We start from the raw sequence: 16,574 nt of genomic DNA, 5'->3' as shown, positions 1-16,574 counted from the left end.
ATACCTTCCTTATATCATATTACAGACTTACCAAGGACAGACCAATAAGCTCTCAGTGAGTCTTTCACAAGATTTTCTGGTGAAGTGAACGTTATTGTTTGAGATATTGTGGATCCTAGGAAACAATAAAAATTAACCAATTAATTCAGAACTTTCATTTGTTTTCAAAACCAGGGTTTTATGTTATATTTTATGTTCATTATTAATAAGTCACTTAATATCTTCTTATTGCTTATTCCCAACTGTAAAGCAACCAGAAAAAAAATTGAGAATTTCTATAATTATAATTAACTGGATTATCTTAAATATTTCCACAATCAATTATAATTTAACATATAGTGAAACCTTAAGTTTGGAAAGCACATTATAATTTACAGTGTACTTTCATAGATATCATTTGATCAATTTTCATGAAATAAATTATGGTATATATAGAGACCAGATATGAGCACCACTCCTGGCCTTCAAATTGAGAGAATGTTCAGGAAAATAGAAAATAAGAGATGTGAAATGTTGCATAATTCAAAACAATAAAACACAGAGTCTGGATCCACGCTTTTTGAATTCAGGGTCAATATAATTTCTACACAGGTGCTAAAGTACTCTACTACCTGAGTATATACTCCCTGAGGTGATAAAATACTGGGAAAATTAAATGAGACTTCTGGCTTCTCTGACTACAGGAATTTCTACATTTCTAACATTCGAACAAATCAAGAAACAAATAAACAAAAAAAGTCACTAAAAATAAGTTAGATAATACAAAAATATTTGTTGCTATGTTATTTATGGAACAATTTAGTTGTCAAATTTGGTGAGATGGAAAGATTTCTAGACAATAGATATGAGTTAAACCTCTGGGTAAGTAATGAATCTCTGATGATGTAGTAGTTAGAAAAAAGATGTCATAATTTGGCTCAGAGGTAGGATGACAAGAAAAGGTCCTAGAAGTCATGTATGTGAGTTAGTTAGAGATCATTCTAGTCTGGTGATGGTCTTTGGACAGAACATTTATAATCATGAGTATTTTGATGAAAGAATCAATGTTGAATGGAAAGACATTAAGGGATAGAGTTAAGAATTGAATAAAATCAAGAATGCTCTGATTTTTTATTTGGGGAGTAGGAAATAAGGAAGACCTAAAAGTTTTACAATTACACATTGGTGCGTAGGATGTTCAATTTTTTTTATTATTTGGAAGTAACAAGTTTTCCCAGTAGCCATTTACTTGAGAAGAAAAACGAATTAATTCCCAAAGAGAAATAGAGGTGTCTTTCAACATTGCCATGTCACAAGTCTGTGTAAAGATATCTACTTACCATTAGTGCAAATAAGTGAGCCTTGTGTCACCTCCTTTTTAATACCTTCAGGCTAATTGTTGAAAGAAGAGAGGGTAGTCATAGTTAATTTCATGTTTCAAGTAAATTTAGAATATTTGTCAATTAATAATAATATTTGAATAGAACAAACCATTCTCAAAAATTTGTGTCAGGTAATGAATATGTGAATTTTTATGCCCAAGATAATGCTGAAATGAACAATTCAATTTTGCATGTTATAAAAGAAGCTGAGTGTTACCAAAACTGAAGTCAAGAACTTTCTAAGAAATCTTTCAATCTTCAAAATTCTGTCAGTCAATTTCAAGAATAATATACATTTGATTGCAAATGTTCTCTCTATGGAGTGAACTAAGTGGCTATCCCTGGCTTTTTGTCCCCAAAATTTTATTGAAATATTGTGCTGTATTGTTATATAAGTGGATAATTCCTATTTCTATGAACTCTGAAAAGGATACTTAATATTTGTTTATGAAGAAAAAAATTTGAAATACAGGTATATTTTTCCTCAAGGCCTGTAAGTTTTTGAAAATTAGCACACATTTATTGCACATACTTATGGGGTTTTGTGTGATATTTCCATGCATGAATACAATGTGCACTATGAGCAAATCCAACCTCCCCTTTTCTCCCCTCATCTCCACTCCTTGTGTTTCCCAATCTCTAGTAATCACTACTTTTTAAGAAAATTATTTATTTTTTAAAAATTTTTAGAGACTGCATTTTGATTCATTGTACACAAATGGGGTACATCATTTCATCTATGGTTGTACACAATGTAGATTCATACCAATCATGTAATCATACATGTACATAGGGTAATGATGTGTTTCATTCCATGATTTTTGGAGGAACTTTAAATTATGAAGAAGGAAATGAGAAGGGCGATAGTCACTACTTTCAAAACAACATTTTTAGCTTTTGCATATGAGAGAGAACATATAGTACTCGTCTCTCTATATCTGGCTTATTTCAACTAACATGCTATCCTCCAGTTACACCCATTTTTCTTCAAAAGAGAGGATTACACTTTTATTTATGACTGAATAATTCTCCATTGTGTATATAAAACACATTTTCTTTATTCATTCCCTTTTTGATGGGCACCTAGGTTGATTCCACATCTTACAATTATGCATAGTGCAGCAATAAACATGAAGGACCACAGTTTTCCTTTAAAGTCATACCTCTACCAACAGTGGTTTGATCAATGTATCCTTCCAACCAATATCATGAACCATGGATGACCCATTCACATAGCCACTTGTCTGCAGGGTTTTAGTTGTGATGGTGATGTTGATTGTACCTGAAATGGCAAGAAATGTAATTGGCAGAGTCAGCTGAATGGAGATTCAAGGAAGCAGTGATCATTTTAGCCTCTAAGTTGAGGCAAATGATAAAAGTAATTGAAATTTTACAGAAGAGAAAATTAAAAATGGTATAGAAAACACGAACTTTTAAAGTCAGAAATTGCAACTTCCCACCCCTATCCCCAGGTATATTAGCTTTTGGTTGTAAAAGAGTATTGTAGTAGGAATAGGAGAATGGATGGTGGTACAATAAAATGGGTAAGTTTGCTATAGAAGAGAAATAATATAACATCAACTCTTAGGAGAATTTACCTAGGAATATAAAATCATGTAATAACTGCAAATCTTACCGACTTTATGTGGGATAACCAGCCAAGTAAAGGACTTTTTTTCATTGCTACTAATGTAATCATTTTCATCCTTAGTTGAGAGAAATCTGGCTTGGTAAAAACTAGATGCTTTCAGTACAGTATTTATCTGTGAAGACCAGATTGAGAAAAAAAAAAAAAAGAGAGAGAGAGAGAGAAAGAAGATTTAATCTTTTACACATGTAAACATAATACAGTTGTTCATGTCTGAGAAGTTAAATTTCCCACATTTCACATTTTCTGCTATGGGAAGAATGGTTTCCAAACCATGAGGGAAACCTTCAAAATCTTGTTATATAATTATTATAATTTGACCTTTGGTACCTTCTGACTAATTAGTTTGAAAAAGAGATCAATGCACTAGTAATTTACTCAACAATACATTTCTTTAGAGATCTGCAGCACAATAAAGTTGGTGTTTTGATCAATCTGTGTTGAACAAATTATCATAAGCTCTTGTGAATCTTGGTTTCATTTTCCTTATTACAAATTGAGTCCACTGTCATCACAGGCTTGCAGTTGTATAAGCCATAATAAATAGCATATACAGAATATCTAGAACAGTACATTCCAATTCAGCCTCACAAAAAAGCAAATACAAACTCTCTTGAATATGAAAAATACTCCTATTTTTTCCTAAAAATAACTATTACTTAATACTGCATCCTGATAAACAAAATAGATATTTATAATGTATTTTCCAATTTATTTTTATTTTTTTCTGGGGATTGGACCCAGGGATTTGCATATGCCCAACAAATACTCTATCACTGAACTCGACCTACAAACCCCTTTAATCTTTTCAGTAAATAGTATCAGTTAAAGTAAAAATATTTTGATCATTTTTATTACTTGGCATTTTGAGTATATCATGATGTACCTATTGTTTGGTGACTTTGACCCAATAAATGGGTGTCAATAAAGGATTGACAAAATGATCTCAAGTTCCACCCATTTTCCTTCAAATGACATAATTTTATTTTTCTTTATGGCTGAATAAAACTCTATCATGTATATATAACATATTTTCTTTATCCATTCACCCATTGATGGACACCTAGGTTGGTTCCATAATTCAGCTATTGTGAATTGTGTGACTATAAACATGGATATTCATGTATCACTGTAGTATGATGACTTTAATTCTTCAGGATAAATTCCAAGGAGTGGTATAGCTGGATCATATGGTGGTTCCATGCCTAGCCTTTTAAGGAACCTCTATACTGATTTTCATAGTTGTTTTACTAATTTACAATCCCACCGATAGTTTAAGTGTTTCTTTTTTATCCACATCCTCTCCAGCATTTGTTATTACTTGTATTTTTGATGACTGCCATTCTTCCTGGGGTGAGGAAAATAAACCCAAAGTCTATTTGCAGTGTTTTGTACAAGACTGTTTGTATTAATCTCATTCATTTCTCATAAGAACAAAGTGAAATACCTATTACTGATACCATTTTTACCCACTCCTAATCTGAGACTAAAAAAGGGGTAAACTTTGTTCAAAGAAACAGAACTAAAAACTATTAAAACTAAGATATGAATTCAGGTTTAAATGTCTGAGCTTTTTTTCAATATGAAATTGTTTTGTTTTTGAATATGTTGAAGAATGGAGGTACCATGTATCTCTTCATCTCATCTGCCCATCCATCTTCCTCTCACAAACAGAAAAGATGACTTACAACATAAAGCTTGTCTTAAGTTCTATGTTCAGTCACCCAGATATGGTAATTTGTATTTCTAAACCCCTCACTGAAAGGTTGGTTAATGTGCTCAAAAGCTTAGGAAAGACAGGTTCATAATACTGATATTTGAAGATAATATACCTGGAAGCGTATATTATTACAATGGAAAGGTATATTATTACTAAGATATATATTATTAAGACTTGAGTTAATACCTGAACACTTTTGTTCAGATAGTTGAACACAGTGGCTTTTAGGGTGAATGCTTCTCCTTGAACCACTGAATAGGGTAAAGTGAGGGAAACAAAGAAGGGCTGAAAAGCTGTCAGGGAGATGGTTGGAGAGATGCCAAATCCAATTTTGTCACTCATGCAGAATCCACTGGCCTTCCATTGTGTAATGGTGTCAGGAACCGTCAGACCAAGGTTGGCTATTCCTGTGGAGCTAAAAGAGGAGATTCAGGTAACACTGAAGAAAGGAGCTGTCACCATATCATCACCTCATTCCATCTATTCAAAGGTTTACTTTACTTTTACTGTTCAGTTATTAAACTACAGTAGACAAATCCTCTTTTTATCCTCTCCTTTCTCTGTTTGTTCCATGTTACTTAATCTATGAAGAAGCTCAAAATCAAGTCTTTGTGTTCTGGACATTAGATGATCTTATTGTAGTACCAAGTTACCTTTGCCTCTACTCTGTTTCTTAATTTTGTGATCTCATCCTTTTAACTCTACATTTTACTGATGCTTACAATTCCTACCAAATTACAAACTACTTAAGTACTTGACATAGACATAAATCTCTCACTTTCTTATAGAATACTGAGAAAGATGCTTTTATCCGTATATATTTTTATCTTTGTTATTGGTGGACACCATGAATTTTCTCAAATATCAAAGCATTTAGAAATGTTGAGTGGGCAGGATACATGTATTAAGGACTCATTTAATATATTTTACACAGAAGACATAATTTAGTGACTAGTTTAGTCTACTTTCAATGTACTTAAAGTAATTCATAGTGCATTTGCCCAAATTTAGTGATAAGCAAGGAAATCTGAGTTACATAGGTAGTTTTCAAGTTTAAAATGTGCACATCAGCCTTGTACTTGAATCTTTTGGGTGCTGTTTAGAAACTCATCTTTCTTAACCTCTCTTCCTCCCTATCTTCCTTCTTTTCATTATTTCTACTTTGTTCCCCTCTCTTTTGCTTTCTTAAAATTTTATTTCCTATTATTTCTCCTGTCTCCCTTACAACCCTATGTACTTGATGAGTCTCAGGTTCATCATGTCATACAACAAAAAAGAAAATTCCTGAGTATTTTATATACAACTGTCCTTTCAACAAAGTCAAGTTCTTATGAAAGTAAATGATAAAAAAAGCAACAGAGTAAGAAAAATAAGTAAAGAAAACATGAAAGAAAGGAGAAAGTGAAAGAAAGAAAAGAATTTAGTGGAAACCTCTCAGAGGTTTGGCAGAAGTTTGACACTCTCCTAATTTTCAGTCTTTAGGGAATTCTCATTTTGTGAAGGCTTATAAGCATTATGAATACTGTCTCTCACTCAAGCAAAAAGAAAAATTAAATGAAGAAAAACAATAATAATTTAAAAACTCACTCAGTTGTAATAAGATTCCAAACCCAAGTTTCGGGAAATGATTTCCTCAGTGTTTCAGTATAAAATCCACCAAAGTCACGTTCAGAATCTGATTCTGTTAGTCCTGCAGCAATAGCTAAAGTAGAAGATGTTAAATGTTCTTACCATAAAGAAATTATAAATTTTAAGGCAAAAGGTATGTTAAATAGCCTGATTTGCTCACTATATATTGAAATATCTAATTGTACCTCATGAATATATAAGATTATTATTTGTAAATTTACAAGTCTTAATAAAATAAAATACAACATATTAGGAGGAAGGCAACAAATTATTAGTTAGTTCACATCCAAAAACTCATCTCTTAATAAATGAAGTTATATTTTGAGGGCAATATTTAATAATAATAGCAGTCATCACTTTATAGAATTATTGCTATTTCTCAGTATTGAAAGTGCTTTTCATAATTAACTCATTCAATCCTCACAAAAAACTTTGATAAAGCTTTAAGATTCTATTTCTATGTATGTCTTATGTTTGATAAATAACCCATGAATATTTTATAAATGCTTATTAAAAAGTCAGGAGAATATTAATTATTTATCCCTGCAATTGTCATTGATATTTTGTCATTGTATTTAAACATCTTCTACACAACTAGTATGGGAACACTTCATCCAACAAAATAATTAAAAGGCAAAAAACAAAAAGTTCCTTTGATTTTACCACCAATGCTCCCTTCATCTCTCTAAATACCTTAAGGATACAATATTCATTTTCATATATTTTTCTTATCACTCAATTTTCTTATCACTCATTTAGCTTTCAAGGTAGCTTCCTTTTTGTTGTTAACTTTTCATAGCCTTTCAAAGCTTACAGATTGCTCAGGAGCTTATAATTTTTAGTCCTGAGAACATAGTCTATGGGAGGCTTTGTGTGTACATTTTAAATTTCAATGGTCTCTCATCTGGATGGTCTCCTGATTATTTTAGATGTGACTGGATAATCTTGCATGCAGACTATGATCTGTGTCAATTTCTGTTTGCTAATTTTAGCCCATATTTCTACTAATCTGTAAGTACACATAAAAGTAATATATTATTAGCATATATAATATATAAAAATTTAAACATTTCCAATCTCTTTTCCCTGAAGAACTATTCCCCTCCACTAGCAATCTAGTTATTTTTTATATATACTCACTATGTATATATACTTGAAATTTTGTTGAGAATATTCATCTATTTTTCACTAAGGGAAATGATATTATAATTTGGATGTTACGATGTTCTTTATTCCCCACGTAAAACTGGTCTTAAATCATATCCATGCTATTTCTGAATGTTATAAAACATTCCACAGCATGCAGTCACTGTGTGATTTTAATCCATTCTTTTAGTAATAGTTCCCTGGATTGTCTCCATCCTATGGCAGCACACATGACAATGTGCTAGATATCCCATAACGTTCAAGGCCACTTGTGAACTTGAATAAAATACTTTGGTGTATTTCTGAGATTGCTGTGTTAGAAGGTAGATCATATTGGCTTAAGGGTTTTCACCCACATATAGCTGTGCCAACTTATGGTTTTTCCTGCAGCGTGTGGGGTGCTCCCATTTTGTGCATTGGAACAATTGCTATTTGACTTTTGCTTTCTCTTCTTTTTGCTATTAGCATGTATGCGAACTGATTTCTTGATGTTCTTTTAATTATTTTTCCTGATTACTAGTGAAATTATATAAGCTTTTCATGTAGTTTAATCTATTTGTTTTCCTTTTTTTGTATCATGTCTTCATATTTTTAAAAATTTCCAGATATTTCTTTATATAGAACTTGACATCATTCAGTTTCTGATCAAAGGTTGCCTCTTCACAGAGGGTTTTGCTGACTACCTTATTTGAAACAGCATCCTCATGGTTTGCTCTCTTCCCTTCTATCGTTTTATTTTCTTTATAGTAGTTCTTTGAGAGAGAGTACAACATAGTGCTAATGTAATATGACTTGGGACCAGAATGCCTGGATCACAAACCCATCTCTGTCACTTGTCTGTGGCATTGGGTAAATTACCTCACCTCCCTGTGCTTCCTTTTTCTCTCTGCCAAACTGAAGATAACAGTTTCTAACTTATAGCCTGTGATGAGCAAGTTGGTTGATATATGTAAAATGGTTAAAACATGGCTTGGTACAAAGCAACCATTCAATAAATATTAGCTATCAGGGCACTTATGACCATCTGAAATTATGTCATTTGTGTATAGGCAGGATCCCAAATTCAATTTAAACTCCATGAGTATAAAGATATGCCTGCTGTATTCTCACTATATTTCTAGCATTTGCTATGACAGTCACATTGAATGAGTTAAAAACCAAAGCAAAACAAAACAACATCCTCCTCTCTTGCCCACAGCAGTTTAGATGAATTACAAGACTGTAAGCTGTCATCTCTCTTTCACATTATACCACAACTCACTTGAGTAATTTTCATCAGCATAGCCGGGATGTTTGGGATCCTCACACAGCACTGGTTTCCGGAGATGAGGATTGGTGAAGACTTTTAATCCTATTGCCTTTCAAGATAAAAATCAATTTTATATCATATGACAGTACAGGATATCATTTGGATCAGTTTTTTTAAACATGCTTTTATTTCTTTCTCTTACTTATTTCTCTATCTCTATTGGTCACATATTTAGAGAATTTCATGGCCATTTTGTAAGGTGTGTGTTTTCCATTTCCCTAGGTTCTTAGATTTAACAGTCTTTCCCTTGTTTTCATAATTAACAGCTAGCGATGAAAACCTTTACATAAGAGAGGACCAAAAAAGAAAAACAACAACAACAACAACAACAACTAAAAAACCAACCAGACCCCAGTTCATATCCTACTTCACTGTATAGTCACTGCTTTGAATTTGGCATTTTTGTTAGACTAGGGAAAATATCTCACTTGTAAACACTTCAAAAATATTTACAACTTAATACAGTAGAATTTAAATTTGGAATATAGACGTAGGAACATGTTTTTGGTATTTACATTAGAGACTCAGTATAAAATGCATATAACATTGTCAATGAAACTGATGATTCTCTCAGGTATTAATTTTCTTTTAATAATATGACTATCAATTTTTTATATTATCATAATCATGTAATATTATCTTATTAAATTTATAACAAATGTAAAATAGTAGTTCTTTTGTAAAATATATTTTTGAAATATTAGTTCTCAGATATCAATATTAATTATAGATTAGACTAATAATTCTTGTACTAAAAATTCACACAATGGACATTTTTATTTTCATTCCTAGCTTATTTATATATTGTTACACAGTCACCATTTTAATGCATAGTCATTTTACCTTCACAAGATCATAAGCATCTTTTCCAAAGTCAGCCAACGCAGGTTCATAATAAATTCCTTGATGAAGGATTTGTTCATTTTTCAAACATGGAACTACTGGACCATCTTCTAAGTTAAGTCTTTTGAAATAATAGCCATATAGTTCCTTATAATATAGTTGATTATATACCTAAGTGATAGAAGAGAATTAATTATATATTTTCATAAAAAGCAATTTATTCTTTTTCTTATGAGTAATATATAAAGAGTCACTAGGAAAGATGAGCTATAAAGACTGAAACATTATTTAGTCAGTTACATAATTGTTGGTTTAATCATTTTGAAATAAAATTAACAAAGATACGTGATACTCAATTGGATTTTAATAACTTCCAGATAAAGGGGTGTCTCAATATTCTTCAATGGCTCATTCAAAGACACTGTCAGACAATACCCGTGGTTAATTTATTAATCTCCCCTATATTATTCATTAGTCAAAATGGGGAATTACATTAATGTTATATGGCTAGTATGAGAATAAAGTTACATAATGTATACCAGAATTACTCAATATAGTATGTGTCAAACAGTAGACATTCAGCAAATATTATATATTTTGAAAAGGATAAAAATAATATTTTAAAAATTTAATTCATTTTTAAAAGTGGTAAATTTAATTTTTAGCATAAGAGAATAAGTATAATCAGTAAATAAAGTTCATTTGATCTGATTTCTAACCTAAAATGTTTTTTCCTTGGATTCCAGTAAATTTCTTTGTGCCCTAGTTTATTTAAGGTTTCTCATTTATATCTAAAGGTAAAAACAAACCTATACAGTTTGGTGGTAAATTGAGGTAGTTTCAAGCACTCACACTTTGTGCTGAGAGCTGACCATAATTCCCTAGTAGCAATACACTTTGATCTATAGCCCAAAGAGCACAAAGAGAATTTGAAGTAGCTGAGACTTGAAGACTGATAGCAGATCCTGGTGAACTTTTTTCTTCAGAAAATTTTAAGTTGACCTGGAAATAAAAACAAACAAAAGGGCGAAGGGATTTCAAATCATTTGAGAAGAATCATCTTTCATTATTTTTAATTTTCAAACACACAAGTTGGAAGCGTTCTCTGATTTACTCTTCTAATGACGCCTGTAACTTAGAAGGATGGGAAAGACATCCAAAGTGAATGCATAATCCTGACACTTTTTGATTGTCTAACATATTAACTAAAATTCTAGCTTTCATTTTTTATTTTGAACTCAGAATAAATGGAGGTAGAAGCCCAACACATTTCAAAATTGATTTAATTTTCCAATAAGTTAAACAAATCTGAAAAAGAGTCTTTTTCCCCTTTTTTCCTCACCTTATTTTTGAAGCATTTCTCAATTTGGAATCGGGTGGTGTCAACAATCATTTCTCCTTCAGGATGCAAGCTATAGACCAGCATAACTGCAGAAGGAGCTAGCTGGGCACTAACGTCTATAGGTACAGAAAATACTCCTTTCATAGCTGGGGAAAGAAAAGCTCAAACTGAAGATGCGCCTTGGTAAAACAGTTGACTGCCATCTTGTAGAAAGCTTCCTAGACATCCCAGCCTCCGCCAATGAATGAGACTGCCCCAATCTAACACATTTAATTTATGGAAACTTTTTAGGAGGAGTTCATAACTTGTTCTGTAAATTATACAAGGAAGGATTAGTTGGACATTTCTTAGTACCTTAAACCCTAAAGTTTTATTTTGTTTCATTGTTTATTCCTTCCTAATTGAGTGAACAAATACTTAACTGTAATTCTTGGAAGAGAAAGAGAGGGAATGATTGCTTTCTCTCATATAAAGATGCTTTAAATATAGTTAGCATTATAAATACTTATTAACTGATCATTTTTTGTGTGACATTTTGCCTATTCTTTTAGCTTGCATAATCTCCAAGGGTGATTTGGCTTTTGTAGTCCTAAAAAGTGAAGGCTGTGACTTTTAAAGAAATATGTAAAATATACCCCAGCTAAAACATTCTATTTGCATAAAATCCCATGCTCAAATTAGAAATCTCACAAGCATCTTTCTTCTCCATTTTCTGTTGCCCATGAAGAACAATTACGCCTTTTGCAATCACCTAGGAGAAAGAAAATATTGTGATAAAGTTTGTGGAATAGAAACCAAACTATACTTAATTATAAATATATATGATTTTTCTGTTTTCTTAGTCTGAACAACATAACTGAAAATGTTTACCAGTGAACTCAGGATACAAATACATGAGTTTATAATCCTATTAACAATCTTCAAGAGAATTTAAGATTCATGGTTAAATTTCCTGTAAAAACAATTAATGTTACACATTCCAAATCAGTTCCTGTAACCAGGTGAAAAACTTTCATTCATATTTGCAATTCCTGAATTATACTTAAATTTATTTACTTTAGTGGAACAAAGTCCACAGAGGCATTATCAAGAGACTCTCATGTTATTGCTACATGGAAGGAACTGGAGATCATTGAATGAATTAAGCCAGTACTGTGTGATTTCACTCATGTGGAATCTAAAAATGTTGATCTCATAGAAGTTGAGAGTAGAATGACCAGAGGCTGGGCGAGTCAGAAGGAGGAAGGGATGGCAAGAGGTTGATCAGTGGGTACTAAGGTACAGTTAGGAACAAGAATTCTGGTGTGCTTCTGGACAGTAGGTGACTATAGATAACAATAATGTACTGTGAAAGTGTATGGAGTAAGACTTGAATTACCAGGGGGATTAGAAAATTTCATTTAACCTGAGAGAGAAATGATGAGAGGGATCAACTAGGAAAATGGGGTACAGGTAGTGTGGGTGCAGTGCCAGCACATGGGAAAAAAGATGGTTATGAACAGTCAGAAAAGGATGTGAGAAGCTCCTGAGGTAGACAAGAACATGGCTTGTCATAGAAACAACAGGCCTGTGAGCCTCAGTAGAGAGAGCCAAAGAAGAATGATGCAGAATGAAGCTGGCTAGTCTGCAGCCCTAAGCAGGCAAAATAGAGACAGGAAATTACAGAATGTATTTCTATTAGAGGATTGAAATAACCCAAGTTGCTTTGGAAAAAAAATCACTTGAAATTTCCAGAATTAGGGAGGGAGGAAGGGAAGAAGGGAAAGGCAAACTTTCTATTTTAAATGGAAATCAGGAGAGGTACCTAGAAAAGCATTATCAGAGCAGGGAAGGGTTGACCTTAAGCTGTTTCAAGAGTGAAATTGACGAGGAATAAACCAGTTCACCCTCAGACCTAAAAGGGGGCTCACTCTGGGGTGGGAGCTATTGGATACTGAGATGGGCAGGGTGCGGCAGCAGGGAAGAGAGACACAAGCGTAGGGAGATGTTTGAGTGTCTACATGCAGACTAGTTAAGAGGCTCAGCTTCTCACCCAAGGATGTTTGATATTCCTTGCACACCCTTATGGCAATATTGCTGTTGAAATGCTGAAGAATGTCAGTACTGGTTGGTAGAGTCACTTCTCTGAGTTCCCCAGATCTCTCACCTGGTCCTGCTAGGACCTTCCTCCACAACCAGCACCCCCACCCCCATCACCTAAGGGAACCACAGTCAGCTTAGCTAAGGGATTCAGTGGAGTTATACATTGTCTATTCTGAGAATTTGGTGTCTAGACTTACTGGTCTAAAATATTTTAATGTTTGTAGAAATGCTTAAAGAAAGAAAAAAAAATGTGAGAGGTAATTTTTTTAAAAAATGGGTAACTATGAAGAAGAGCGGCAAGGACGATGGACTGCATCCAGGTTATGGTAACATGCTCTGTGTGGTTCCTCTTATATTTTTTAATTTAAAACTGGAACTTTAAATTTTTAAGTTACGTAAGCTTTTTCTTCTATGTTTACTTTGACCTTTTTCATGATATTCAAGCTAAAGGATTTGTACTAGGTTCAAAGACCTAGTGAAAGTCAAGAAGCAATTCTAGTTTGGGCAGAATAGTTTCAGTTCATACCAAATAATTGAAGTTCACTGTATAGGTTTTGTCTTCAAGGTCTTCCATGTTGAGGAGGTAGTGCACTGTCACCTGCTTCTGCTGGTCACACTTCAGTTCTTCCATCTCTGGGACAATCTTTAGGAAGCTATTAGTCCTGGAGTAAAATCGGGTCACAAAGTACTCTGCCTGTGGGTATTGAGGCAACACCCAACCCTGTGCATGGCAATTCTCATTGTCCTTGTAGGTTGCCTAGATGGAGAATTAAATTTAGTTATTTTAAGGTAAAAAGAAAGAATAAGTGAAAGAATATTTGGAAAGATGGTTTATCATCATGCTGCTCTATCTCTAGGAAAATTTCAGGACCATTCTTCAAAGTCTAACTGAATCCCTCAATCCCACTTTCCAGTTATACTCTAGAATGACCACTACATTATATAATTTACTATTTAAATCCTGTTTCAGTAATATTACACCAAATGTTTCACTGTGCTCTGTACTAAAATTATGTTTTTATTAGTGTGTATATCATTATATCTCTCAATGTTATATGAAGAACCTGTGAATGCATACATCAGTTGATGTTGATAGTAATAACATAATGGAGTTTTGCTGAAAGATTGAAAATAAGTTTTTATCAAATAGAGCAAGGAGATTAATCTAACTATGCTCAATTACCATTGCCAAATACAAAAGTCTGTGAGGTCCTTTAAAAATATCTAGGAAAACTTGACATTTAGTCATTACTAACTTATTCAAGATACTAGGTTACTTCTCTTGATTGTGTCCAGAGAAATTCTTTTTTTTTTTTTTTTTTTTTTTTTTTTTTTTTTTTTTATTATAAAATTGTAAACAAATGGGATACATGTTGTTTCTCTGTCTGTACATGGCGTAAAGGCATACCATTTGTGTAATCATAAATCTACATAGGGTAATGTTGTTTGATTCATTCTGCCATTTTTTCCCTTCCCCCCTCCCCTCCCACCCTTCCCCTCCATCTATACAGTCCTTCCTTCCTCCATTCCTGCCCCCCTCCCTAAACCCAACTCCAACCCCAACACTAACCCTTCCCACCCCCCATTACTGTGTCATCATCCACTTATTAGCGATATCATTCTTCCTTTGGTTTTTTGAGATTGGCTTATCTCACTTAGCATGATATTCTCCAGTTTCATCCATTTGCCTGCAAATGCCATAATTTTATCGTTCTTTATGGCTGAGTAATATTCCATTGTATATATATACCACATTTTCTTTATCCATTCATCAATTGAAGGACATCTAGGTTGGTTCCACAATCTGGCTATTGTGAACTGGGCAGCTATGAACATTGATGTGGCTGTATCTCTGTAATATGCTGATTTTAAGTCCTTTGGGTATAGGCCAAGGAGTGGGATAGCTGGGTCAAATGGTGGTTCCATTCCAAGTTTTCTAAGGAATCTCCACACTGCTTTCCAGAGTGGCTGCACTAATTTGCAGCCCCACCAGCAATGTAAGAGTGTACCTTTCTCCCCACATCCTCGCCAACACCTGTTGTTGCTTGTATTCTTGATAATTGCCATTCTAATTGGGGTGAGATGGAATCTTAGGGTGGTTTTGATTTGCATTTCTCTTATTACTAGAGATGTTGAACATTTTTCCATATGTTTGTTGATTGCTTGTATATCTTCTTCTGTGAAGTGTCTATTCATTTCCTTAGCCCATTTGTCGATTGGATTATTTACATTCTTGGTGTAGAGTTTTTTGAGTTCTTTATAGATTCTGGAGATTAGCGCTCTATCTGAAGTATGATTGGTAAAGATTTTCTCCCACTCTGTAGGCTCTTTCTTTGCATTGCTGATAGTTTCCTTTGCTGAGAGAAAGCTTTTTAGTTTGAATCTATCCCAGTTATTAATTCTTGCTTTTATTTCTTGTGCTATGGGAGTCCTGTTGAGGAAGTCTGGTCCTAAGCCGACATGTTGAAGCTCTGGACCTACTTTTTCTTCTATAAGATGCAAGGTCTCTGGTCTGATTCCGAGATCCTTAATCCATTTTGAGTTTAGTTTCGTGCATGGTGAGAGATATGGGTTTAGTTTCATTCTGTTGCATATGGATTTCCAATTCTCCCAGCACCATTTGTTGAAGAGGCTATCTTTTCTCCATTGCATATTGTTGGAACCTTTGTCTAGTATGAGAAAATTGTATTTATTTGGGTTTGTGTCCGTGTCCTCTATTCTGTACCATTGATCCACCTTTCTATTTTGGTACCAATACCATGCCGTTTTTGTTACTATTGCTTTGTAGTAGAGTTGAAGATCTGGTATTGCGATACCCCCTGCTTCACTCTTTCTGCCAAGGATTGCTTTAGCTATTCTGGGTTTTTTATTCTTCCAGATGAATTTCATAATTGCTTGCTCTATTTCTGTAAGGTACATCATTGGGATTTTAATTGGAATTGCATTGAATCTGTATAGCACTTTTGGTAGTATGGCCATTTTGACAATATTAATTCTTCCTATCCAAGAACATGGGAGATCTTTCCATCTTCTAAGGTTTTCTTGAATTTCTTTCTTTAGTGTTCTGTAGTTCTCATTGTAGAGGTCTTTCACCTCTTTTGTGAGATTGATTCCCAAATACTTTATTTTTTTCGAAGCTATTGTGAATGGGGTAGTTTTCCTAATTTCTCTTTCTGAAGATTCATCGCTTATATATAAAAATGCCTTAGATTTATGTGCATTGATCTTATATCCCGCTACTTTACTGAATTCACTTATGAGATCTAAAAGTTTTCTGGTGGAATTTCCTGGTTCCTCTAAGTATACCATCATATCATCAGCAAATAGGGATAGTTTGAGTTCTTCTTTTCCTATTCGTATCCCTTTAATTTCTTTGGTCTGTCTAATTGCTCTGGCTAGAGTTTCAAGGACGATATTGAATAGAAGTGGTGAAAGAGGGCATCCCTGCCTTGTTCCAGTTTTTAGAGGGAATGCTTTCAGTTTTTCACCATTTA

The 16,574-nt window shown here is 33.5% G+C and overlaps 1 protein-coding gene across 1 annotated transcript in view; it reads right to left on the bottom strand.

The window, feature by feature from the left end:
• Positions 1-16,574, bottom strand: part of LOC124982813 (ovostatin-like) — a 77,207-nt gene that overhangs the window by 18,408 nt on the left and 42,225 nt on the right. Inside the window, exons 13-23 of the mRNA XM_047549729.1 lie at positions 13,607-13,837; positions 11,689-11,749; positions 10,999-11,144; positions 9,657-9,827; positions 8,766-8,862; positions 6,317-6,431; positions 4,916-5,144; positions 2,998-3,124; positions 2,525-2,643; positions 1,320-1,371; positions 32-115 (exon numbers count right to left, since the gene is read on the bottom strand). Of these exons, the coding sequence (XP_047405685.1) occupies positions 32-115; positions 1,320-1,371; positions 2,525-2,643; positions 2,998-3,124; positions 4,916-5,144; positions 6,317-6,431; positions 8,766-8,862; positions 9,657-9,827; positions 10,999-11,144; positions 11,689-11,749; positions 13,607-13,837 (1,432 nt within the window). The remainder of the gene's footprint in view (positions 1-31; positions 116-1,319; positions 1,372-2,524; positions 2,644-2,997; positions 3,125-4,915; positions 5,145-6,316; positions 6,432-8,765; positions 8,863-9,656; positions 9,828-10,998; positions 11,145-11,688; positions 11,750-13,606; positions 13,838-16,574) is intronic.

The sequence above is a fragment of the Sciurus carolinensis genome, chromosome 4, assembly GCF_902686445.1.
Source record: "Sciurus carolinensis chromosome 4, mSciCar1.2, whole genome shotgun sequence".
Classification (NCBI taxonomy): Eukaryota; Metazoa; Chordata; class Mammalia; order Rodentia; family Sciuridae; genus Sciurus; species Sciurus carolinensis.
Note: the sequence above shows the minus strand (reverse complement) of the source record. Positions and strands in the feature narration are given on the sequence as shown.